Source organism: Ursus maritimus, unplaced genomic scaffold (genome assembly GCF_017311325.1).
Source record: "Ursus maritimus isolate PB19 unplaced genomic scaffold, ASM1731132v1 scaffold_23, whole genome shotgun sequence".
NCBI lineage: Eukaryota > Metazoa > Chordata > Mammalia > Carnivora > Ursidae > Ursus > Ursus maritimus.
Window position 1 is genome coordinate 30,326,616 of NW_024424786.1, and position 26,915 is coordinate 30,353,530.

The 26,915-nt window shown below is 51.4% G+C and overlaps 1 protein-coding gene across 1 annotated transcript in view; it reads right to left on the reverse strand.

Moving 5' to 3' along the window:
- LRP4 (LDL receptor related protein 4) overlaps positions 1–26,915 on the reverse strand; it is a 47,620-nt gene that overhangs the window by 9,954 nt on the left and 10,751 nt on the right. The window contains 35 exon segments of the mRNA XM_040639807.1: positions 1,292–1,427; positions 2,092–2,205; positions 2,477–2,621; positions 4,041–4,149; positions 5,011–5,145; positions 5,311–5,529; positions 6,938–7,239; positions 7,599–7,820; positions 7,941–8,041; positions 8,044–8,073; positions 8,076–8,096; positions 8,738–8,911; positions 9,018–9,104; positions 9,423–9,563; positions 10,497–10,628; positions 10,716–10,905; positions 12,424–12,625; positions 13,493–13,598; positions 14,149–14,230; positions 14,404–14,612; positions 16,214–16,336; positions 16,735–16,911; positions 17,072–17,289; positions 18,290–18,446; positions 19,288–19,518; positions 19,815–19,940; positions 20,324–20,458; positions 20,650–20,775; positions 21,375–21,500; positions 21,910–22,029; positions 22,269–22,397; positions 22,739–22,855; positions 23,186–23,299; positions 23,562–23,678; positions 24,874–25,020. Coding sequence (XP_040495741.1) covers positions 1,292–1,427; positions 2,092–2,205; positions 2,477–2,621; positions 4,041–4,149; positions 5,011–5,145; positions 5,311–5,529; positions 6,938–7,239; positions 7,599–7,820; positions 7,941–8,041; positions 8,044–8,073; positions 8,076–8,096; positions 8,738–8,911; positions 9,018–9,104; positions 9,423–9,563; positions 10,497–10,628; positions 10,716–10,905; positions 12,424–12,625; positions 13,493–13,598; positions 14,149–14,230; positions 14,404–14,612; positions 16,214–16,336; positions 16,735–16,911; positions 17,072–17,289; positions 18,290–18,446; positions 19,288–19,518; positions 19,815–19,940; positions 20,324–20,458; positions 20,650–20,775; positions 21,375–21,500; positions 21,910–22,029; positions 22,269–22,397; positions 22,739–22,855; positions 23,186–23,299; positions 23,562–23,678; positions 24,874–25,020 — 5,020 coding nt within the window.

A 26,915-nucleotide genomic window follows, 5' to 3' on the forward strand; every position in this document is an offset into this window, starting at 1 on the left:
TGGATAAAATGAGTGAAGGTGGTCAAAATGTGCAAACTTCCAGTTATGAGATAAGTAAGTCCTGGGAAAATAACGTACAGCATAGTGACTATAGTCAACAATACTATATTTTCTACATTTGAAAGTTGCTAAGAAAGTAAATCTTAAAAGTTCTCATCACAAGAAAAATAATTTGTACCTATGTGTGGTGATGGATGTTAACTAAACTCACTGTGATAATCATTTTGCAATTTATGCATATATCAAATAAAAAATATTTAGAATATATATGGGTACTTATTTCTTCTTTATTCTTATATTTCCAGATTATTTTTTTTGCAAAGTATAAATAAAAAAACATAATAATTTCTTTAAATTGAATGTAACATGCTTATTTTTAATTTTTTTAAGATTTTATTTCAGAGAGAGAGTGAGAGAGAGAGTGCACGAGACGGGGAAGGGTCAGAGGGAGAAGCAGACTCCTCACTGAGCAGGGAGCCTGATGTGGGACTCGATCCTGGGACTGTAGGATCATGACCTGAGCCGAAGGCAGTCGCTTAACCAACTGAGCCACCCAGGCACCTGTAACATCATATTCAATCGACTTTAAGATGGGGACATTGCTCTATCGTCTAATACCTCTGGAACGGGAATGTGTCTTATAATCAATGGCATCTCACAATTGATGCTGGTCATTTTTTTCAGTTGAAACTCTCAGGATGCATCTTTAATTGATAGTACCATCAATTTAATTAAATACAATATTTTATACTTGATTTGGGAACTGCTCATGGTTATGCTTGCTTATTTAATGATAGGGGTGTGTGTGTGTGTGTGTGTGTGTGTGCATGTGTGCTCGCACACGTGTACAACACGCATGTGTGTTTGAGGTTATTATAAGCTAATGCCATCACATCCTTAAGGATGTTCCAAGTCATAAAGCCACAGCCCAGAGACCACTATAACTTGGTGGCTTCTAAGTAAACTGTAGGACAAGACCATATACTAAACAGGTTACACGAGAACAAACGTCACAGAAAGGAAGGAGGAATGCCACGTAGGAAACTCCTCCTGAGTGACTTCTCTCTAAAGTTCCACTTAAAGCATCTTGCCCTCAGAGCTAAAAAGAGAATCACTTGCAACAATCTACAAGTCGAAATATCATCTCCAGTCCCAAAGAGCAGGGCCTGGGGCTAATGATGTGTTCTACCTCCCATGTGCTGGAATGGCTGAGCGAAGACTGTGGTCTTCTGCTGGTGGGGGATGGTGATTTGAAAAAAGGAGTCCTGAATTCCACATTGAATATACTTACCTTCCTTCCACCTCCTCCAAAGATGTGCGGGTCCGGGTGGTAGAGGAACGCAAGGTGGTAGGTAGTGTGTTGGGTAGCACTGGGCTCCTTTCACTTAGGCTGGTAGCCCTGGGAGCTGGGGGCACCAGACCAGGTACTGGAGAGAAAAAGGACTGGAGTGAAACCCTGGAGCCCCAAATCTCTACATATGATCCAAGAGTAGTACCCTGGGACACTTTTTTTTTTTTAAGATTTTATTTTATTTTTGTTTGAGAAAGAGACCGAGAACATGAGCTAGGGGAGAGGGGTAGAGGGAGAGGAGGAATGAGAAGCAGACTCCCCACTGAGCAGGGGGCAAGACGTAGGGCTCGATCCCAGGACCCTGAGATCATGACCTGAGCCAAAGGCAAGTGCTTAACCAACTGAGCCACCCAGGTGCCCCAACCCTGGGACACTCGACAAAGCAATCTTATAACTGCCCTAATCCTAGGCACCCTCATTAGAGGCTCTTCATACTGTAAATAAAATAGATTTGGGCTCCAATATTAATAGCTCTGGATGGATGGCTGGTCCACAAAGGTCAGGAAAAGACAGTAATTCACAGGCCACAGCAGGGGTCAGGGAACCAAGATACCTGAATTCCATTCTAGAAAATGCCAGAAGCCAGGCAAACAAAGGTCTGTGCTACTCCAAAGCTCAAACTCATTGTTCCTAGCCACTTTGCTATAACACCCCCTGAGGGGGATACCACCCAGGACAGAGTTGAGGCCCTGTCGCTCTAAGGGCTCTCCTGTTCCAGGGGGCCGTTCAGTCCAACTCACCAAGGGAGCAGGGCCGGTCATCTGGCTCATCAGGACAGGCACACACAAAATCCGAGGCCCTGGCAAAGCAGAGGTGGGTGCAGCCTCCGTTGTTCACACCACACGCATTGGTCCCTAGAGGCAAAGCAGATGAATGTCTGGTTTGGGATAGAATCTGGTCTCCCAATTTGACACTTCTCAGAGAGGAGGAGCTCTAGGGCACCTCACTCCTAGGGGCTGTAGGGTTGAGGGGTATAACCACATGGGGCTGAAAAAGGTCTAGGAGCTTAAAATGGGAACCAAAAGGCTCTCCTGTGAGTCTAATTGTTTCGGTCATTAAGAGTCTTTGGGGAGACCAACCACCCCAAAGATGGTAAGGAAGCAGGCTCAGGACCCAGGGGCCCACCTGTCTGTCGCTGTGGAGAAACCACAATGATATCCATGAGCCCTTCCACATTCGCCAACACTGTCTCCTTGTTCCGGCCTGAGTACTTGTCGACACGCTGGATTGACTTGGTCTGCCAGTCTGTCCAGTAGATCCATCTGTCCTGCTACTCAACAGGAAAACCCAATAAAGAGTAAATATCATTCAACTCTACTGACCCCAGTAGAGTTTTTGTGCGTCAGCACGTGCACTCCCTCTGCTGAAATGCCCTCTTTGTCTCTTATCCAGCACGCCAACTTCTGTGCATCCCCATATGGCACTGTCCAGGTCATCTCCCCCAATCCGTACAGAATTTACTCCTCCATGCTGTTTGCGCCTTTTGCAAGTGAGTCTTGACACTCTATGGTCATTTGCTTACATGTCTGTCATGTAAGACTAAGTTCTTCAAGGACAAAAATGTATTTCATTTCTCTCTCAATTTCTAGCACTAACACCTAATCCTCAGTCAACTGACTGTGTGGCTCAATGAATAAATGTGTTCTTGTCCCTAGCAAATAGGAGGAACCTGGGGGCAAGGGGTCCTTCTAAGGTCCTGGCACTACTGGGCCCTTCACTTAGACCCCTGGCCCAAATCCTCTGGTTACATCTGGGGGAAGCTGCCTTCTAATGCAGTGATCCTGAGATTCTCAACCCGGGGTAGGGAAGGATGATTCAATATCATCCTGTAGTTTACATTTGGAGTACAGAGTAGGGGGAGCCTATCATTAAGTAGAGCCAAAATCTTATTGGCTGTTAGGATACGATGCATGATACAGATAAACGGAAATTTGTAAAAAAAAAAAAAAAAAAAAAGAACAAAGATTTTTAAATGATTGAGAATCCCTGTTTTGGCCCCAGGCTGGGCAGATCTTCCTTTTTCCCCTCCCCGAATTATCGTACAGGGTTAGAACTCAAAAATGACAGCCGGTGAGAATTAAAATGATTAAAAATAACACGCACTTGAGTGCCAGATAGTGTGCTGACGCTTTGCGTACATTTCAGGAGCACACCAGTATTCAACTCACTTCTTTTACAGGTAAGTGAAGCTTACAGAAGTGCAGTATCTTGTCCAAAGTGGCGCTTGCTCAAGGCAGAGCTCGAACCCACGGAGCTGGCAGATCAGAGGCGCTCAATAAACACATAGCAACCGGCTGGCTGCCTCAAAACTCTGGCTCGGAGCCACTCCACCCTCCTGCCACTAAGCCAGCTGCCTGGGCTCAGGCGTTGGAAACACAGTGTTAGAATCAACTAGGGAACCTGTTAAAATGCACATTCCTGGGCCCACCACTCATGAAGCAGAGCCTCTATCTCCCAGGGCCCAGGAACCTACCTTTGTGAGCCCCTCCCTCAAGTGCTAGAAGGTGGAGTGGTGGGACAGGACTAGCAGACACATGGTGGCCCCGCTTCAGTGCACAGGAAACACCCCTACAATGAGCTCTGTAGCATGCTTTTCCCGCAGCAACCAGGGTTGAGGCTGCTAACTTGGAATCCCAAGGAAACATTCCCCCATCAGGGAGGTTTAGTTATCTCTCTCCTGAGCCAGTACCTGAGTGAGAGCAAAGGGGTGGGAGACATGACTGACTAACGACTGCCGTAGCTTCCCATTGAGGTCAGCGCTCTCAATCCGGTCCAGATGTGCATCTACCCAATAGATCCTGGGAAGGGGAAGAGAGAAGGTGGCTGCTCAAAACGCTTGCCAAGAAGCCCAGTCCTTTCCCCCAAGGAACTATCTGTCCTCCTCCTGAGCTGAACCAGCAGGGGCTGTGAGCCATCAAAAAGCACCCTTGATGAGAGAGGTCACTGTGAGCCCCAGAGCTGAAGTGCAGAGGTTGGTGACTCAAGTGGGGGACCAGAGCTGTCTGGGGTGGGGTAGAGAGCCTCGTGACCTCAGAGGAGCCACCCTCCAGGCTCATCTTCAGCAACCTGATCACCCTTGACTCCTTCCCAAGAATCAAAGCCCAACTTCTTATGAACACTCTTCAAGAAGAGATCTCAGTCTACAAGGACTTCACTGAGGTTAAAGGAAGAAGGCATTCCTCTTCTCCAGCCCGACTCTCCAAGTGACTTTGATTCCTTTCCCTTCTTCTGGGGGCAGAAAGGGAAGCTGACTGCCTCAAAGCCCCTTTCACCCTCTTCTCCCACCCTATCTAGCATTTTCGATCTAGACTAGGAGTTGCAAATTCCAATGAGTGAAGGGATCAGAAAAGTAGCAAATGCAAAAAATCAGCCTCCAACGGGTAGGGAGTCAAGGGACCTGTCGTTCAGCCAGCGGATGTGCTCTGCTAAAGACACTCAAATCAAAGACACGTAAATCACACAAACAAAATCCATCTAAGGATTGAGGGCTGGATTCAGCAACCCTTGATCTAAGAATACATCCCCTCATCCTTCTCACTGCTTTTTTCCTCCTCATCTACAAAGGAGCTTTCTACATTTTTGTTTTCACTGTCTGAATCTCAACCATCCTTTCCTCTGCCCACTCGATTTCCAGGAAGCTCCGGGGACAGGGTTCCCACCTGCGGGTGTCATAGTCCAGGGTAAGGCCATTGGGCCAACCCAAGTCTGTGTTGATGAGGACCTTCCGCTCTGAGCCGTCCAAGTTTGCTCGCTCAATCTTGGCAATGTGGCCCCAGTCTGTCCAGAAGAGGTACCTGAGATACAACACCGCCATCATCACCAAGGCACGGGAAGATGGCACCCGGAGGCTGAGAGAATACGGGGGACACGCTGACACCATTAGTACATAGGCATCTTCCAAGGGACTCTTCATCAGGCCCTTCTTCCCTGGGTCTCTCTTCTGCTGGCCATAAACTTACCCTTTCCGGGGGAAAACGGCAATGGCCCGAGGCTCATCCAGGCTGTTGTTGATCAGCACCTTGCGGCAGGAACCATCTAGCCTTGATGCTTCAATGGTATTTCGGCCCGTGTCTGTCCAGTACAGATTCCTGGCCACCCAGTCTACTGCCAGCCCATCGGTGGTCTTCAGCCCTCGCCCGATCACTGTCTCCATTTTGCTGCCATTCAGATCTGCTCTCCTGAGGGAATAGCCCAGGGTTGGATGACTGACCGACTGATCAGAGATAGACTGGATGCCACTTTTAAGTATATTTATTTAAGTAACTTCTACACCGGATGTGGGGCTCAAACTCATGACCCTGAAATCAAGAATCACGTGGTCCTCCAACTAAGCCAGCCAGTCACCCATAGACTGAAACCCCTTTAAACCATCTTCCTGGAATTAGATCCCTACTAGAGTGCCCCATAGGGGCAGAGACCACATATCTATCAGTACATTCCTCAGCCTCTTGCACAGTAGGTACTCAAAATATTAGCAGAATTAATGCGCAAATTCTTGGGAGGACGGAGTGTTTCCTGCTCTAAGTAGGAGGTGTCTGGGCCCATGTCTTGCAGAAGACAGGTTAGTAATTCCCCATGTACTTTAGGGAAGAGATAAGGATTGCTAGGTGGTAATTATAAGAAAGTCAAAGTCATCAAAATCTACCTGTGTATTTTTACATTAGTCCTACACCGGGGAATTCAACCACAGGACGGGGGTATGTCACAAACACTTAGGGAACTTCTCTAAACTACATATTCCTACCTGTTCCCAGCATGAGATTCTTCTGTTCTTGTTTTTTGGTTTTTTTTTTTTTTTAAGATTTTATTTATTTTTGTGAGAGAGAGCAAGCACACAAGCAAGGGGGAGGAGGAGAGGGAGAAGCAGGCTCCCTGCTGAGCTGGGAGCCTGATGTGGGACTCGATCCCAGGACCCCGGGATCATGACCTCAGCCGAAGGCAGACACTTAATCAACTGAGCCACCCAGGCTCAGCTCTGCAAACATGAGATTCTAATATGCCCTTCAGGGAGAACAAAGGGGCACACCCCTTTCCTCTCACATGAGAATCTCTGCCATGGTAAACCTCTCAAAATAGTGGCAGGGCATCACATTCCTCAGCTACGATAGGATAAAAAAATGGAAAGAATAATAAAAAATAAAGTAAAATAAAACAAAAATATTTTTAAAAACAGCAAAACACAACCTTGTAAACAGTCACAAGCCTTGGCATTTGGCCAGGGCTCCTGTATTATAATACAGATACACAGTTTAGCTACATGGCCTACTCACCAATGAGTCTTAGGGGATGCTTGGAGCTCTCACAGGGCCCAATAGTGGGGCAAAGGCTCCGGGTCCCCAACCTGACTATCTGTTTGTTTGTTTTACATACTGGGCTTCTATTAATCTAGAAATAAACAATAACAACAAAAGAAAACCCAAACCTGAACTCTATTGTAAGCGACAAGCAAGTAAGTCAGGATCGGAACTCACTATCCAAACTACCAAATCACTCAGTCTATTTAGAGATCAACACGGACCATAACCTCACCCCATCAGGGATGGGACACAGGTCTGCATTCTCCAGGAATTTCAGGGATGTTCATACCTGATAACATCCAGGAACACATCTGTGTAATAGACCTTCCCGTCCACACTGTCATAGTCCAGGGAGATGACATTGTTTAGCTCGGGAACAGGGATGTGCACATCTGTGTGGTCGCTGGTGTCCAGCGAGATACGCCGGATGGAGCCTCGGCTGGAGAAGAGCAGGTAGGTCTCGGGAGAGGGATCGCAGGTCTTCCCATCTCGCTTCAGCTGGATGCCAGTGGGGCAGGCGCAGGAGAAGCCCGAGGGCCGAGGCAAGCAGAGGTGGGAGCAGCCGCCATTTCTGGAGCCACTTGTTAAAACCTGGCGAGGAGAGACGCATGAGCTTTGACACCAGCCTGGATCTTTGTGGGAATCTTACAAAGGCCCTAGTTTCTTGTGCCTGGTTCTCTGCTGTTCTTAAGTGACAGAATCTGGTACCTGGCAGGGATGAGGAAGAAGGAGCAGGTGTGCCTCTTCAGGAGGTCTTTTGAAGGGGACAGCATCGTGTGGTGGAGTCCCAGCCCATGCCCAGATGGAGCACAGCCTGATCCAGGAAGGGGGCTTAGGGAGGTCCTTGTCTCTGAGACTGTAAAAGAATCTCTGTGCTCCGGACGTATCCCTGACACTGAGCTACCCCCAGAAAGCCATCTCTGGCTCACAGCTCCTGAGGGTCCTCTCACCCAGGGGTTGTGCCCGGCCACGGCCTGGATGTCCATGAGGCCCGGCAGGTTGGACCTCACCAGGATGACATTGCTGCCAGTCCCCTTGTCGGCACGGTGAATGCTCCGGGTCTGCCAGTCAGTCCAGTAGATATAGGAGTCAAGCAGGGTGAGGCCAGGGGTGCTGCACGGGGACACCAGCGCAGGCCGGCTGGCACCATTCAGGTCGGCAGCCTCAATTCGCTGTGGAGGAAGGGGAGGGTGGGGTATGGCTATGAGTAGACGAGGAGCCCTGAGTAGAGTCTGAACAGTCCCCCTCATCTTCCCAGGCTTCCGGGAAGCAACAGGAGCAGGACCACTCACCTCAGTGTGGGCATCGGCCCAGAGCAGTTGGGAGCTGGCCTTGTCCACAGTCAGCCCATTGGGCCATCCTAAGTTGTTGCTGATGAGCACAGTCCGGTCGAACCATCCATTCCAGACCGCTCAAGCTTGGCGCTCCCCAGTCTGTCCAGACATGAACCTGAGCCAGGAAATACTCCAGCTGCTATGTCCGTCCATAGCTCCTATATACTGGAAGTACTGACCATAGGCCAAACGCTGTGAAAAGCATCTCAGGCAAAAAGTGGAGTTGTTGTTTATGGGTCTAGAGTTTCGGTTGCAAGACGAAAGGTTCTGAAGATCTGTTTCACCATCATATGAATAGACTTTACTGAGCTGTATACTTAAAAATGGTTCAGATGGCAAATTTTACGTGGGTTTTTACCACATTTTTTTTTTTAAAAAGAATTTTCCATGGATTCTCTCACTTAATCCTCATAAGAGCATGAGGTATACATTTTCACCGTCACCTCCACTTTCTGGTGAGGAAGCCGAGGATCGGAGGTTAAAAATGGGACCCAAAGTGACAGACACAGCTAATAAATGGTAAAGAATGTCGAATCCTGGATTTCTGACTCCAAGGCTGGTGCCCTTTACCGGTACATTGTCCTACCCGCCCCCCGGCCTGAGAGAAGTCTGAAGGGGCGGGACAGCTCCAGCGAGGTCAGTGTCCGCGTTCCTGTGAGGCATGCTTGTGCTTCGTTGTTCTCTTCCACACCCCCACCCTGGAGCCCCAGCTGAGCTGGCCCACCACGCCGCCCAGAGCCACAGAGCCGGCTCTCACCCCATCTCATGGTACAGCACAATGGCCCGCGGGCTGTCAAGGTTCTGCCACACCAACACTTTCCTCATGGACCCATCCAAGTTGCCCACTTCAATCCGGTTGGTTCCCGTGTCCGTCCAGTACACTTTCCGGCCAATGGCATCGACCGCGAGCCCATCTGTGGTTTGCAGCCCTGCAGGAAGTCAAGAGCACACACTGGCCCCTGCCTTAAAACAGATGGGATGTTTCCCCAGCTCTGTAGCCAGACAGGGGGTCCCTGGGCTGGGAGCAAGGCCCACCTGTGGTGATGATGTCCTCATGCTGCGAGCCATCCAGATTGGCACGGCTGATGCTGTGCAGTGTACTGTCTGACCAGTACACCTTTCCTGGAAAGGGAAGGCTTGGCTCAGACTTGACCCTCGCCTCTCCCATAGGAACACCTATAGCTGACTCATGCCCTGAGACGCCAGGGCAGGTCAGCGAGCCCTCTACCCCTGAGCAGAGGCAATCAAGGGAGATACAGAAATATCATAACAGGAAACTTCTAGGCAGAGATGGAAGCAAGACCCCAAACCATGCCCTCATTACCCAGAGACGGGGGCAGGGCTGTGCCCCAGGGAGCCCCAGGCTCTAAGCAGGAAGCAAAGTGGTGGGAGAGGAAGAACAGCAGTTGCAGTAGGTCGGGGACAGAGGGCCACACGGACCTTCCTGGGGATCTACTCCAATGGCAATGGTGTTCTTCATGGTAATGTTGATAGGTACCACCACGTCGGCAAAATAGGGGATGTCCAAGGAGACCATGCGTATGTCTATTCTCCTGGCGAAGATGAGGAAACTGTTCATGCCTGCCCAGGTGGGGACGAAAGGAAAGAGGCCAGTCACCCTAGCGTAGCCAGTGAGAGGATCTGGAGTGAGGCAAATGGGAGTGCACGCCCCGTCTCTGTTAGTTTCTACTGGCTCCTCGACAAGTTCTTTAAATTGTTCAAACCTCAGCTTCAACATCTGTAGAATGGGAGCTAATAGCAGGGTCCCCTGTAGGATTAGAAGAGATCATGTACCGAAAGCACTTAGCACTGGGCCTGACACACAGCCATAAATGAGAGCTCTTTGTCAATATTATAGATGTGACTCACTTTGAAGGAACTTTTACCGTGAGGTTTAAAAAAGTGAAAGAGGGTTTTCCCGACAACTGGGGAGGGCCCATTCACAGATCCTTTCTCACTCAAATTTCCAAGGAAGTTAGGGTTCAAATGCGGCCTGCCACGTAGCATCCCCTAGGGAAAAACATCAACTTCTAATATCTGGGCAGCCAGACCCTGCTTCTGGGACCGTCCAATTGAGGTTGTCACATACGTCGTACACTCACAAAGTGCCACTTCCAAGGGAGGTACCATGATACTGGAGAGATCATATGTTTTCATATTTATTATACCAGCTTTGGGCAGATAGAACTAAAGTGACTTGTTCTAACCGAATCAGTGTATTATGACAATTTTCCAACAATGAAAGCAAAGCATCTGAGAAAAGAGCATCTTTCTAATATGCATAGAGATCCCATAAGAACCAGTTAGACTCTGCCTATGATCCCATCTACTTGGTCCCTTGGGCCTCTTCCTGGACTTCTCCTTTTCTCTAAAACTTCTTGGTCTCCCCCATGCCTCTCAGAGTACCAGGACCCACTGTTTCTCAGCCCACCCTGGAGTCCACCTACAGGGAAGGAAGAGAGCCCCTGGCCCTCCTGGACAGGCGCTATCCGGCTGTGTGATGTTCCAACTTACCTGGTGAGCAGGTCTTGCCATCAGGCATCAGGTTGATGCCCGTGGGGCAGGTACAACTAAAGCCACTTGGATTTGGGGACCGAAGACATAGATGGCTGCAGCCTCCGTTCTCTCTAGCGCATGGTGTGGATACTGGGTAGGGAGGAGGAGGGGGTCAATGGGGAGGTCTATGGCAAAGGAAAGCCGAGGAGAAGCCACAGCGGCCCGAGGGCTGCTCACCTGGGGGCCGCCGGCGGTGGAAGACGTGGATGTCCATAAGGTTCTCCAAGTTCTCCTGCAGGGTCTCCCGGTCTAGCCCCGTCAGTCGGTCAGCGCTCTGTATGCTCTTGGTCTGCCAGTCAGTCCAGTAGATGCGCTCTCCATACAGGGTCAGCCCAAAGGGGTGGGGGAGCTGGCTTCCAATCAGCACCTGCCAGGGGCCCCGGCACTCGTGTCATCCCCCAGCAAGGCTCGACAGTACAGAGCAATGGTCAAGATAGGGCCACCTCCCCATGGGAAGTCAGGATCCAGCTTCTCCACTACCCCTTGCTGTGCGACCTTGAGCAAGAGCTGGTTATAAAGTCTCTCTGAGCTTCGGTCTGCCAGTCTGGGATATGACCGTGATGGTGCCTGGCTCCAAGGGTTGTGTGATGATAGTAAAAGATGATGTATGATTTACGTAACCTCAGAGTATCTCTGTGCAAATTATCTATTAATTACAAAAGGAAAAACAGCAACTTCACAGTAGACACCACCTTAACCACACCAAGTTAATATCACTGTAAAAGGACAAGCTGACATCAACCCTGCTGATGAGACACACTGGCAGGACATGACTTTATTTAACGTAGTACTCCTGCCCCAAACACATCATCTGAATCTAAGGAAACAGCGGACAGATTGAGGGACGTTCTACAAAATAACTGGTGTTTAATTTTTTAAAATATAAAGGTCAAGAAAGACATAGAAAGGACTTATTTCCTTGACTGGATGGGTTAAATAATTATGAGGAAGTATTCCAGATTAGAGGTTAAAGAGACATGATTACTAAACACAATTGTGATCTGAGATGGGACCCTGGCCTAAGAAAGAAAAAAGGGGCAAAAAAAAGCTGTAAACGACCTTATTGGGGCAACTGGTGGTGAGACTGAATATGGACTGTTAATTAGACAGTAATGTATTGATATGAAATTTCTTTTTATTTTATTTTATTTATTTATTTGACAGAGATAGAGACAGACAGCGAGAGAGGGAACACAAGCAGGGGGAGTGGGAGAGGAAGAAGCAGGCTCATAGCGGAGGAGCCTGATGTGGGGCTCGATCCCAGAACGCCGGGATCACGCCCTGAGCTGAAGGCAGACGCTTAACCGCTGTGCCACCCAGGCGCCCCAAGATATGAAATTTCTTGACTTCGATCATTGCACTGTGGTTACTGAAGTCAATGTTCTCGTTCTTAGGAAATCAAAACATTTTGGGGTCAAGGGCAGGATGTTTCCAATTTAATCTCAGGTGGTTCAGAAAAATAATGCGTGTGTGTGTGTGTGTGTGTGTGTGTGTGTATGTGCACATGTGTGTAGATAGAAAGAGAATGGTACACCAATTTGACAATTTTCACAACTTTTCTGCAGGTTTGAAATTATACGAATAAATGAGCAAAAACAAAGCGATCACAGGTCCAGTAGGCAATTGGTGATTAGATAGTGTCAGTTGTGACGGTTAGTAGGAAGGGCTGTGCACCGCAATCGACACAAATCCCTAGCTTCCCTTCATCATCAGGCAACGATCCCCCGTCTACCCTCCTTGGCTCTGGAGGGCAGCCACAGCCTCAAAGGAACAGTACACACCTCGTGCTGGTCCCAGCACGCCTGAGTCCTCCTAGCTGCCGGCCAGGGACTGGTGCCTCGGAGGCCGTGAGAGTTGCGGGAGGATGCTTTAGCACCACCCTTACCTTCCTCTTGCTGCCGTCCAGACAAGCAAATTCAATCGTCTTCATGCCAGCATCTGCCCAGTAAAGCCGCTGGGACCCAGAGTCAATGGCTAATCCATTAGGCCAGGTCAGATTGGAGGAGATGATGACCTGGCGGCCGGAGGCATCCATGCCAGCTCGTTCAATCTTGGGACTTGCACCCCAGTCCGTCCAATACATGTACCTGGGCATAGGCAAGGAAGGTCTTACAAGCCTTCTAGTGAACACCCTGTGGGGACTCGGGGTGCCCAGGGTGTCAGCTGCTTGCACTAGTTGCCTCAGCCTCCTGCCTCAGCTCCCAGCCCCATCCTGGGCTCAAAGCTGTCTCCGAAGGTCTCATATATCCTATCACTATTCAAAGGTTCCCCAGGGTTTTAATGAAGGCAGAGCACAATGGCTCAAGGAGTGTTTGGCAAATAAGGCCTATATGGGGATAAACAAAGAGGGGAAGAATGAGGTGCAAGAAATGTTTCCTTGACTGGATGGGTTAAGTAATTATGGTATACAAATTTCATGGAATTCTGCACAACCATGAAGAAGAACAAGATAGCTCTATATTATCGAGTGGAAAGATATCCAGGCTATATAATTAAGTGGAAAAAAAAAAAAGCAAGTTACAAAACAGTATGCCATTATGGTAGAACCAAAACGACCATCACCACCACCAAATATATATATGTGTATGTAAAAGAAAATCTGGGAAAATACCCTCAACTGTTAACTGTTAGCAACGGTTATTGTTGGAGAGTGAGACTATAGGGAGTCATCACTTACTACGGATTTATTAACCTATTGGTTGGTTGGTTGGTTGGTTGATTTACAAGGAGCTCTTTTGTTAGTAGACCAAAAAAAAAAAAAAAAAAAAGATGAAAAAATTTAAAAGGCTTCCTTGTCCACTGGGGAGACAGAGTGCCCTCTGTGGTTTCTGTAGCTGCCCTTGCTGCCCTGGTGTGCCCATAAGATCTGGCCACCCTCTCTAACCTCCAGACTCCCCTCTAGAGCTCAGGACTGTGGGATAGGTGGAGCTTGTCCCAAAGGAACAGGTGCTCACCCGCCCATGGGTTCCACCACGATGTCCCGGGGACGATCAAGGTTCTCCCAGATGAGCACAGTCCTCATGCTGCCATCTGTGTTGGCCACCTCAATCCGGTCTGTGCCTACCAAGAAGTAAGGGGAAAAGATATCAACTCTATTCTTGGTCCTTCGCTCTACTACCTTCCATGCCCAGCACAGAGCCTGGGATGTAACAGATGATCAAGAACTATTTTATAATAGATGTGCAACCAATACTGAGTGAACTGAATTTGGAGAAGATGCTGCTGCAGGTCCAAGGACCACGCTTTGAGTAGCTCTGGTATAAGGCATTCCTCTTGCCTCCCAGACTCACCTGGCTCATAGAAAATGCCTGTTTCATTAAGACAGTGATGGAAGGAAAACCACAGGGCATAGTTTCCTTCTCTGAAATACTTCAAAACATTCTGGAACACCAGCAACACAGCAGCAGTAGCTGCCATTTGATTGGCACATGCCAAACCCTTAGATAGGAGCACCTAGCCTCAGCTTGACAGCAGTCCCACCACTTCTGACCTACCAAGAGCTAAGGCCGAGACAAGTGGTCTAGGAGGGGCACCAGGTCCCTTCTATCTGAGGCTAGAATTTTAATAAGAAGAAGCCCACAGTGCCAGGCCATGGCTGTCCCGTACATACCTGCATCTGTCCAGTATAGCTTGTTGGTGACCCAGTCAATGGCTAGGCCTGCTGGACTCTCCAAACTGGTATCCACTACCACCTAGACAGAAAGCAAAGCTGTTATCACCGACTGGACTTGTACCTAGCTCTGGGGCCCAAGTGTACCACTTCCCAAGGTTGGCACAGGTATGGGAAGCCGTGACCCAGGAGAGGGTGGATTCCGCCCCTGAGTCTCTGCCTTCCCCGAGGGCCTGGGCCCTCGATGGGCCCTACCTCCTGTCCTGTTCCATCCCACTTGGCCCTGCTGATGGTGTCAGTGCTGACATCTGTCCAGTACACGTGGTCATCCCGCGAGTCCCAGTCAAGGGCCACAGCACTGCGCACGTCAGCCAGTGGGATGACATCGTCGGACAGGTCCTCTGTGTCGAAGCTGATCCGACGGATGTCCATCCTTCGGGCAAAAAGCAGGAACTTGTCAAGACCTGATCAAAGGCCGAAAGGGGTCTTCTTTTAATGCTCTAAATCCAATCACAGTGACAGACACAGACGCTCACCTGTGTGACATCTGGTTCAATCACACTTTGTCCCCTTTGGATCTGGTGCCCTTTGTCCCCTACTCTTCACACCTCAGGCCCCCTGTGAGCACTGGGCGCCCGTGCTGACAGACTCAGACTTTAGGGTCAATGGACTAGGAAACAGACTCTCCTGGGGGGCCAGAAGTGCATCCTGTTTAAGCATCTGTCAGCTTCACCTCCTTTGCTCTCCTTTTTGCTCAGCCCCTTTGGCTGCACTGGCTGGCTGGCCATCCACCCCACCCGGCCCTGCTCCCTTCCGTGCCTGCTTCAGGGCTGAGGCTCCGCTCCACCCCCTACATGCCCTTCTCCTCACAAAGTCAGCCAACAATGACTACTGAGCACTTACTCCTTGCGAGGCCCTGAGCCCAGTGCTCTTCTTGCCTTTACTCTCAAAGCAACTCTCTGTGATTCACGTCATTCTTGTTCTCATTTCCCAGCTTAGCAACCACGAGGCTGACTGCAGGTCAAGGAGCTTGCCCAGCTTCGCCCAGCTACAAAGCACCAGAGCTGGGACTTGAACTCAGCTCTGGCTCCAGAGAAGGAGCTCTGGCCACCCCCATGGTCTATCTGAATATTTCTCAGTATGCATTGAGAAGGCACTTCCTGCCTTACTTCATCAAGTGTCTTCTTTTAAGCTTTGGGGAGGTCCTGGGGAAACCTCTTGTACCTCACTGAGGCAAGAGGGACAAAGCTGGGCACTTACAAGAATGCAAGGAAGGTATGTTCTCAATCGAGGTGTGTTAAACGAATAGCCCCTGTTCCTCCAAATAGTTTGCCTAATATCACTCTCTGGAAAGGACCCAGATCCCAAGAGAAATTTGGTTTTAACAAGGGACAAGAGGGTCAGCGAGTACACAGCAGTAAGTAAGAGCAGCTGCTGATGTGTGAGGAATTACCCCTAGTCCCTTGCTGGTCACGTCATACTCCTGGATCACCCTTCTCTGGACTATTCTTAGGAAAAGTCACCTGCAACTCTGAGCTATACAGGGCTACCCTCTCAAGGCAATGACCCTGCAGAAGCTCAAAGGAAGCCAAAACAGCAGTTCAGGGAGCGACCAGGGAACCCCATTATCTCCCACTCGTTAGACATGTATTTATCCAGGGTCTACACATACAGAGCATCACCAGAGGTCCTAATCTTGGCTCTCTGGCTTAGGGGCTGAAAGGAAGTCATTAACAGGGTGAAGCTAAAGGTAAAGAGATAGAAACCCCTGCTTTGTAGAAGGGCCTGGAACCCTCTCACTGCCTATGGATAAAGCATCCTACCTGGTGAAATGATCCACCAGCCTGGTTGCAGGAATTAATACTCAACCGGGAGGTCTCACTGAGCCTCCGGCCTCAGCTTTGATAAGGGAGCCATCGGCCTCTTAAGTTCTTCCTCTCCAGGGGCTATCTGAGGAGCCTGGCTCTTCCCCATGACAGGCAACCCCCTGAATTCCTATCTCCTGTTGCTTCTGCCCACCTTCACAAGGCACATCCCCTGAGGCAGGTGCCCCATACCCACTTACTCTGGGCACAGGCGTGGCTGCTGATCTTGCGGAAGCCGGTGGGGCAGGCGCAGGTGTAGTTCTGGCCACTGGGCAGACACAGGTGGGTGCAGCCTCCATTGTTGTCCCCACAGCGGTTCTTCCCTGTTCAAAGAGCCCAGAGCAAAAGGGTCAGGAAAGACCAAAGCTTGGCAGAGTCCACCCCAAGGCAAGTGAGTAGGGGGTTAGTAGGGGTTTAGCCAGGGTATGAGCTCCCTGGAAGGAGGAACTATGTCTCATTATTTTTGGTATCTGCCCCAGCCGTGAACACAGTGAATCCCTGACAGAAGAGATAGTCTATAAATGTTTGCATGAATCAAACGGGGACAGTGAAGCCGATTTTCTTGAGTCTCGGCGTTGTACCCTAAATGTCCAGCAGAGGGAGAAATTGGCCTGTATCAGTGCCAACCGCAAATTTCCCTGCCAGAAACAATGCCAGCTGTGACAGGTGCAGGAAAGGGTCTCAGAGGCACTGGAGGTCTACCAGGTGCGTCGTTTCTTACCTGCAGGCTGGCGCTGGGGGTGCAGGGTGTGGATGTCCATGGGGAAATGGAGTTTGTTGCGAATGATCTCCTGGTTCTTGCCAGTGAATTTGTTAGCACTATTGATGCTCTTGGTATGCCAATCTGTCCAGTACAGGCTGTCTTCAAACACGGTGATGGCAAAGGGATGCGGGAGGCCTGGGGAAAGTCCAGAAGGACCTCAGTCCAGACAAAGCCTGCCACGGGCTCCGGGCCCAGGCCTGGCAACTGCACAGATCTCACCCTTTGCCAAGGCTCCTGGGGGCTGGGACTGAGGACGAAGGATGAGAGATGAAGGAGAACGGAGAAAGGGCCTCACCCTGGCTAATGACAGCCTTGCGGTGACTCCCATCCAGATTGGCCCTCTCGATGACATGGTGCTTAGCATCCACCCAGTACATACGATGCCCAGCATAGTCGATGGTGAGGCCATTGGGCCAGAAGAGATGAGTATCGGCAATGATGCGGCGTCCAGAGCCATCCATGCTGGAGGCCTCAATGCGGGGGGTGTTGCCCCAGTCTGTCCAGTAAATGGTACTAGGAAGAGACAAAAGGAAATTGAGAAACAGGCAGCAGAAGGCAGGTAGTAACAGGAATAATAATCAGACCGGGGCCCTTTATCCATTTGACCCGGGGAACTCCAGCTAGTAGGAGACACATTCTGTGTGTAGCCCCCAGAGTGTTTTCTAAATGTCTGAATTTAAATGTCTCTAGCTGGGCATTTATTCATTTAACAATTTTTTTTTTAATAGTTCCTACAGGGCTGTCTCTTAGGGATTAGGAGTATAACAGTGAACAGAGCAGACAAAAATCCCAACCCTTGTAGGAAACTTTTTTTCTAATAACAAAAGTTATTAATTTTTATTAATTGGCTCAACACTATAACTAATAATAAAAATATTAAGTGCCTGCAATGATCTAATGTGTATTATGTCACTTAAAATGCATCTCGTTTTGGGTGGGTAAATGGGTGAAGGGGGTCAAAAGGTACAAACTTCTAGTTATATAATAAGTCATGGGGATGTAACATAGGGCATAGTGACTATGGTTAATCACACTGTACTGTATTATTTGAAAGTTGCTAAGAGAGTAGATCTTAAAAGTTCTCATCACAAGAAAAAATTGTTGTGACTGTTGCATGCTGACGGATGTTGATGAGATTGCAGTGATCATTTTGCAATATATACAAATATTGAATCATTATGCTGTACATCTGAAACTAATATAAGGTTATATATGTCAATTATACCTCCATTTTAAAAAACGAGTCTCTTTTAATCTTCACACGGCGAGGAGGTAGGTATGCTTTTTTTATCACCAATTATAAGTGAGTGAGTGGAGATATAGACTGACCCAAGGTCATACAGCCATTTACTGCAGAGCCAGGACTCAAATCCAAGCGTGTCTGGGAGCAGAGCCCATGCTGTTAATGCCACACTGTGAAGAGGCCCTCCAAGAAGATCTGGCCCAGGTGGCCTGGGAACTGTCCCTAGAGGTTGCAAGAGGGATTTGGGAGCTTGAGACACAGCTCACTCACCCCTCCATGGGGTGCAGGGCAATAGCCCGGGGCTTCTCAAGGTTTTGCCATAGCAACACCTTCCGATGGGCCCCGTCCAGGTTGGCCACCTCAATCCTTGATGTCCCCGAGTCGGTCCAATAGAGTTTGTCATGCACCCAATCCACAGCCAGGCCCCCTGATGGAAAGAGGCAGCAGGAAAGTGTCAGGGATTCAGCCATGGCTCCTCTGTGCCAATGTAACAAGAGCAACATCTTTTCACGAAGGTTTAGGGTCAGGCACTGTTCGAACCATGTTACGTATACTAACTCACTTGATTGTCACAACAACTCTGGGGGCTAGATACTAGAATCCCCGCGAAGATGAAGAAATTGAGGTACAGAGAAGTCAAGGAGCTGTCCAAGGTCAAGCACTTCCTCTTCTCAGCCAACCATATTCTACTTCCTGAATCCTGGCTCCCTGACCCACGCCCAGGGTCCCCCGCCACACTGGCTCAAGGGTTTGCAAACTGTGGCTCAGAGTTTTGTAGAGGTACTTCAGAAGTTCCATAAGCATATGAGTCAAATGTGCTTGATACCAAATTCTAACCCACTTCACTGGCTTGTAGAATGGCCTGAGATTGACAGAGTAAGCTCTTGGGTTTTTTTTATCTGTAAACATTTGGATGTATGTATCTGGGTCGAGGAGAATATCCTTAATACTAACCAATCAAAACAAAATTCTGAACTGAACCAAATGCTAAGACTTTGAGCGAGTTGTAACTGCTGTCCATAAATCTCTGATTTCAAATGATTACATTCGTCAAAACAACTCATTGCTATTGAGCCCGCCTAACGAGCAAATGTCATAAACCTGAACCCATAAAATTCATATTTTCTCTACTAGAATTCTATCCGAGATTTCACTGGAAGAAAAAGATGTTCTGCTGCCCAAGGTTTACAAGCCACTATCCTGTTCCTTCCACCGCTGCTTTGCACACGGTGTGGCCCAGCCCTTCCCCCTAGGGCCTCATTCCCTACCTGGGCTCTCGAGCCCTGTGGACACCACCTCCTCCACATTGCTGCCATTGAGGTTGGCACGGAGGATGCGGTCCAGGGTAACGTCTGACCAGAAGACGAGCTCGCGCCGGTGGTGGAAATCCAGGGCAATGGCGTTCTCCAGGTTGTTGAGCAGCAACGTGTACTCGGAGCGGTGCGGCAGCACCTGCCGGATGTCGATGCGATTGGCGAACAGTAGCACAGGCTCCGGCCCTGGGACGTGGCATAGAAATGGGGCCCCCACTGGGCTCCAGAGCTGCCCCTGACACCCATCAGTGTGCACCCCCAGCTCCTCAGCTGACAGATGGGGTCCCCTACCCCTAAGAGCATGTCCGGAGCTGCTGGTAGCAGGACTAGAAGAGCGGGAGCCTCTGAAGCTCCAACTCACAGCTCCATTTTACGGAGATGAAAACTCTCTCTACCTCTCAGCAAATCCTCAAGGACTGGAGTCCCTGGATGTCTCCAGGCTCAGCCCTCTGTCCACCGAGGCGAACGCCAACAGCCCTTACCCAGAGCCTTGCAGCTGCGTCGGTCGGGCCGGAGCTCATAGCCTGCTTCACACCAGCACTGGAAGGCCCCTTCACTGTTGGTGCAGCCCTGGCTGCAATACCCCTCCTCCGCGCATTCATTCACATCTGGGAGGACCGGGCAGGGTCAGGAGATCTCCGTTCTGCCATCCTCCCACCCCAACTCCCAGGCTGACTAGTCACTTCCCTGCCCACATAGCCATCTACTCTCTAGGCCTAGTGGGAAGGCCATACGACAAGTGGTTAAAGGGCTTCAAGGTCATGGAGACCTGGGCTATAATCCCAACTCTGCTCTCACCGGCTCTGTGGCCATCAGTAAGTTACTTAACCTTTCTGGGCTTTGGTTTCCCCATCTGTGAAACAGACAGGACCATCGCCACCTCCTAGGGGGGATGATGAAATGAGGTCACGTCCGTCAAATGTCTGACCCAGGGGAAGCACAGCTGTCTGTCCGCTGCCCCTGCCCAGCTCCAAAGCAGGCCCCAGCTCACCCTGGCACATGTGCCCATCCTCGGTGAGCCGGTAGCCTGTGTGGCAGGTACACTGCACCACCCCCCGCACCATCTGGCACTTCTGGGCGCAGCCACCGTTGTTAACATTGCAGTTCTCCTCACCCGTCCGGGGCCCTGTGCCAGCCAAGCCAGAGATGGGAGTTGAGCCCAGAATCCTCCCCCAGACAGCCAACTTGGCATTCCACCTGGACCACGAAGAACAGCTCCCGAGGCTGCAAGAATCCCTAGGGAGGATTCGCTTTGAACCGCATGGGTGGGGTTCAGCCACAGACCAGGGGCCAGGCCCGCCCACTGGGGACACTCACGGCAGTTCTGCTGTGGGCTTTCATCACTGTTGTCCCCACAGTCGTTGACCCCATTGCACAGCTTCCTCTGCCCGATGCAGCGTCCATTCCAGCACAGGAACTGGTCCGAGGCACACTGGGGGCTTCCTAGAAAGGGGGGTTGCAGAGCAGGGCTGGAGGGAGAGGCAGGTCACAGCAGGGCAAGGCTTGGGTCAACAAAGGGATGGGAGCCTGTCATTTTCTAGGGCGAGCTAGAGACAGATGAGACTCAAGGTGGGAGGGTCGGGGTCCAGGGCAGGAAGCAGCTCAGACAGGGCTGGCTGGATGTCTACATTCGTTCGCTCCCCAGGACACCACAGTGGGATGGTGAGGGACATGGGACAGAAGGAGAGAGTGCATCCATGTGTCCGGCAGCCTGGGGCAGGGCTAGGGCAGTGGGGGCTGCGAGCCACAGAGAACAGTCCCCGCTCACTAGGCAGAGCAACAGGCAGGCTGGCTGGGTATGAGTCAGACGTGAGACGCTGCTGACGCCGTGTTCTAGGCCATAAGGCTGGGCAGGCTAACAGCTGCACCTGGATTTGACACTGGTAACTGAGAAGGGCAGGGAAAACCCAGGCTGTGGGCAAGATCTGACGAAAGCATCCCTGCAGCCCAGCTGGAACGGCAGTGGTGACACCGTCCGTCCACCCCTGTCCTCCAACCCAACCACGGGTCCAGGGGCCTGGGGTACCCCCGGGAGACTCCACCTGTGTTCTCACAGTTCTCTTCATCACTGTTGTCTGCACAGTCGTCCTCCCCATCACAGCGCCAGGACAGACGGACGCAGCGGCCCGACCGGCAGCGGAACTGTTCCGCGGTACACATGGAGGTGGCTGGGCAAAGCAAAGGCCTCATGAAAGGCTGGCCCCATTGTGGCCCGATGCTCCACCCTGCTGCCCCAAACTGCACTTCGAGCCAGCATCCACGCCACTCTCTCGTCACGGTTGTTCTGAACAGCGTCTTTGTGCAAATCAGAAAAAAAAGACAACCTTTCCTCAAGACGCCTTTGTGGTGGCCGCGAGAAAACTGCCGGGACGGATATATAAACCTGTGTAATTACAGAATGCATACGTCCACGGTGTGACTGGCATCCCTTTGGACATAGCGCCTCTATGCTGTGCCCAACCTACACCACCATCCACGACAGTCCTGTCCCACCTGTCTTTACTGACAGTGGCCTCTTTGGCTCCATGAGCCCTTTCCCTACCTCTGGCCCAGCACCTTGGCCCTGCCCCCACTCACTGCAGTTGCGCTCATCAGATTGGTCATCACAGTCCGCATCGCCGTCACAGCGCCAGCCTGCGTTGATGCACAGGCCGCTGTCACACATGAACTCCCCTGAGCGGCAGGGCTGGTGGGAGGCTGGGGAAACAGGACAGACTCCTGTCTCTAGCCAGTCCCTGCACACAGTGTCCAGGGCAGATCAGAAAGCCCGGCCCCAGCACCTGGCTCCTCCATCTCGGCCTAACAGGGAGCAGGGAATCCAGAAACTCCTCCCCGGAGCTCCTGCCCCAGCTGGCACCTGTGTCTTACCACCCCAGAAGTTCCTCTGGGCCTGGCCTCCCTCCCTCCTCCTCCACCCTGCTGGCCAGACCACTCACAGCAGTCGGACTCGTCTGACCAGTCTCCACAGTCATCGTCCCCGTCACAGTGGTAGATATCGAGGATGCAGCGGCCGTAGGCACACTGGAACTCCTCCAGGTTGCAGGGGGGTGCTGGCACTGCTGAGGCTGGAAGGCATGCAGGGGTAGGGAGGGGCATACGCTCAGGTCTGGACAGAGGACAGAGGCCCTGACTCCTCCAAGGGGTGAGACGTTCAGGCAAGGAAAGCGAGTTTCATCTGAGACAGCTCTGATAGACTCCCGTGTGCTGGTGGACCGAAGCAAGCCCTCCCTCTACACCTGGGGAACACGCTTCCACCCTAGCCCAGCCTCCCAGGTGCAGGTGCGGTCCTTGAAGAGCCCGCCCTCCTGTCCCACTGCGCATGCACTCTGCAGCTTGACCCTCGGCCCCTGGGATGCAGCCCTCTGCCCCGGCCCAGCCCACCAGCCTGGTTTCTGGGGTCACTCACGACAGCTCTCCTCGTCAGAGCCATCTTTGCAGTCGGTGTCACCATCGCAGTACCAGTGCTCAGCGATGCAGCTTCCGTCACTGCAGCGGAATTCCTTGTCAGAGCATTTGCGCATGTCTGGGGGACGCAACGGGACAGGGATCCTGCAGGAGCCCTACAGGCTGCCCTCCTTGGATTATCCCCAATGCCCACCCTTGCTGCCCCTGCGGGTCTGACCCAGTCCCTGCCAGACATCACAGATTCGGTGCAGACCCTGGTGGGAGGGAGCCATGGCCCTGGAAAGACTGGGCCTTGGGCTCCTGTCCCACAGTTCCCGGGGTTTCTGCACCGTTCTGCCCCTCTGCCTTCCTCTGGGTGCTCCAGATGCTCGAGCCGCTGCTGCCCGTTCTCCTGGAGGCCAGACCACCGCAGCCTTCCCCCCACCCTCACCCCCAGAACTCCACTTACCACACTGCTCATCACTGTTGTCACCGCAGTCGTTGTCCCCATCGCAGTGCCACAGGCTCCGGATGCAATAGCCGTTCTGGCAGGGGAACTCGTCCTCCTCACACTCCCGGGGGGCTGTGGGCACAGAGCAGTCAGGCTGCGGCAGGCCCACCAGAAAGCCCCACAGAACAGGGCAGTCAGGCTACTCCAGCACTGCCACGAGGGATCTGAAGCAGGGGGCCCTCTCTTGGGCTCATCCAACCAAGAGGGGAGGTGAAAGGAGGGACAAAGAGCTGAGGACCCTGGAGGTGATGTGGACCTGGGGAATCATTTTTCAACTGAAAAATCCCTTCCCAGCAGAGCGTGATGGAGCCCGCCTGGCGCCACCGGCACTCACGACAGTCCTGCTCGTCGGAGTCGTCCTCGCAGTCGTTGTCCCCATCACACACCCAGGAGCGCCGGATGCACTTGCCATTGTCACAGTGGAAGTCAAGAGGAGAACAGGTGGGCAGCACTGAGTCCCGGGAAAAGAAGGCAACAGACTCAGTGTGGGATACTTCCCGAGGCAGCCTCACCTTGGCTGGAAGCCCTTGGCCAACGCCCCTTCCCCCATGTCTCCCCAGTCCTTCCTCACAGACTCCCAAGCCTGCCCCCAGCTGATGGAGAAGCTAAGCAGAAACCACAGCTAAGAAGCCGGAGTATTCCAGAGTATTCTCAGGGAATGGCCACGAGGGGTTCACAGGGCAGGGCAGCCCAAGGAACCCCAAACCACTAAGAAAGCAGTAAGGGAAACATGAGTAAGAAAAAGAGGTGTATTTTTTTTCCTTTTCCTCCTGTTAAATGATGATTAACCCATCTGGGCTCAATTTCCAGTTCTAGAACTCATTACTTCTCACACTGAGCAAGTCAGGTACCCTCTCTGAGCCATAGGTTCTCTGATGGTAACAATGGGGGTAATTATACTTGGCTCACCGCGGTCTTTTGAGATAATGCACACGACAGTGCTACATGAAAGTGAGCCATTTATCATCACAATTAGCTGCACTGGTGGGGTTAACAAGGTCCAGGTTGTAGCTTCAATCTTATTAGACTAATTAGCCACCCTCAGACACAGGTGCTGCAGGTGCCCCAGACAACTGGCTCAGCCACAATAGGGCTAGAGGTCAAGGCAGGATGCCCCAGCCTGTTGTGCAGACATTACTATGCGAGGGGAGAGGAAGATTTAAAAGGACTATAAGATTTCTTGCAAAGTTCCTATTATTAAAAAAGATATGATTATACAGAATACCAGCATAAGAAACAGAAATAATCTGCATCCGCATGTAGTAAGCACATTTAAAAAATGCACAAATACGGAGTACAAATATACAAACATATTCACATGAATACAGAGAGATCTATTTAAAGAGACTGCCTACAGTTTTCAAGGGTGTTTTCTTCCACACTTGTCACAGTTTATTGGTCATAGCCGCATGGAAATACAGTAAAGACAGGAGGATTGGAGCCATATATATCGTAAAGACACCTCCCATCTGTCAACACCTGTCACCCTCACAGGAGCCCAGCGTGCTAGGTCTGACACAGCCGGTGCACAGAACACTCCCTCAGACCCTCATCCCTGCGTCCTTCTTCTACCTACGGCTTCCTGCCACTGCCTGGGATGGGGGTGGGGGGGCTGGAGGTGCCTGGTGGGGGAGGGAGGTGCTTACTACAGCCATCCTCATCGCTGTGGTCCCCGCAGTCATTGTCGCCGTCACACTGCCACTGCGCAGGGATGCAGGTACACTCGCCGAGGGCACTCACCGCACACGTGAAGTGGCTCCGACCACAAGCACACTCGGGGCTGTTGGCGAGGCCTGGGCACAGGGGAAAGGAACCAGGAAGGGCTCAGCTTCTGCCCAACCAAAGCCCATTCGAGAGAGTAAAGCAGAGGAGCCCAGTCCAGGGGCACTGTCACCCAGGGAGCCACAGTGATACCACAGGGAAATGGAGAGCATGCAATCATGCCTTCCCCCGTGCTCCAAGGCACAAATGCTTGAGAAGATACTGTGGCTCTGGATTCATAAGCAGTCCAGGTACCCCCTCTAGGACCAGGTTTTTTGCCCAGTACCCCCAAGAGACCGGAGATAAATGATGCCACTCGGAGAGACGGTGCTCTTGGGGAAAAGGAGCAGGGGGACAGAAAAGGTGATGCAGAAAGAGAAACTGAGTACCCTTCCCTCCAAAGCTAGGTTGAAATATGGATGCTTTTGTCTCTGGCCAGGACCCCACCCTTGGTTGTTGGCCAGGGAGGACAAGAAATAGTGGAATTAAAATGCCGGAGCCCCTTTTGGAATAAGGAATCCACACAGGGGAGCAGGAAGCAGCACTGGTGGTTTTGAGTCTCCTGGTCAGAGGTCAGAACTCACCTTTGAGGAGGGTGACCGGGAGAAGCAGGGCCCCAGGGGGAGGGGACAAAGGCCACCTCAGGGCAGAGTGACTGGGACCAGTCAGAGCCTTCCTGTCTGTGGGACAGGCCACAGCCCGGAGGAAGGATGGCAGAAGCAGCCCCCTCCCCCAGCCTCAGCAGCACGCAGCTGGGCTTCCCTATTGAGCATGGAGCTATCTGCCTGGCCAAGTCCCATGACCGGCTGCTGTGCCCCCTCCCCAGCGTGCCCAGCAGGATGCTCTGGGATGGCGTGTGAATGGCTCAGTGCCCCTGCTCCAGCCTCAGCTGGAACAAAGGGTTCTGCCAGGGTCACTCTCCCCCCTCCCCTGCATTCATCTAACCCGCTGGGCTGCTGCAGCTGGGAAAGAAGGGGGCCACCGCTCATTGCTCATCTCTCCCCCTCGCTTTCTTCTCCCCTTCCTCTCCTTAGCTGGGCCCTGCCCTCAGGCTGGGCTGGAACAGGGAAGGAATTAGGGCCCAGAATGAAAGGGTGCACTGCTATCCCCTCCAAAAGCAAGGAGAGAGCCCTGAAGCCATCCCTCTCCACTTGAACCTCCAAAGTGTGAGCATAAAGCATGGATTCCTAACCTGCAGATGGATGGATGGATGGATGGATGGATGGCCAACATTTGGGATTAGTGAACCATTGAAACTATAGGCAAAATGTACATTTCTGGAATAAAGGACCACAGAGTTCACCAGATTCTCAACTGAGACCTCGGCCTCCCGCTCCACAAGCTAAGGGAATCAGCTGCCCTAGAAAAGATGCCGGGTTTCCTGTGGAAACCAAAGGAATCCTTTTGAGAGGTGCAGCATCTCTACACTTCGGAGGAAGGTTTTACTCCAAGCCCAGGGCTCTTCTCTGTCCAGGTCTCTCTGCAAGTGCAGGACAGAGGCTTCTTCCCCAGGGAAGCACTGAAGACCCGGCTGCCCCAGCCCCAGTCCCATCCTCTTGGGCCTATTCTGAGAGCACGGAGAAGGGAAGAGGCTTTTTTCACTCAGACCCTGAGCAACTTTTGTACTGTGACCAGCTCATCACAGCTGTGGGCACTGCTTCAAGGAACTCTGGTTGGATGAAACAGCAGAGACTAAATATTCCAAAGGACTCCGTTCAGTGGGCTTCCCAGCATACAGATCCCCTTCACAGGGAGAAATGGTGAAGAGCAAAGATAAGACTAACTCAGTGCTTCTCAACCAGGGATGGTTTTCCCCCAGGGAGACACTTGGCAACGTGTGACCACGTTTTTGGTTGTCGTGACTGGAGGTACTTCCGGCATCTAATGGGTGGAAGCCAGGGATGCCGCTGGACATCCTACAACGTGC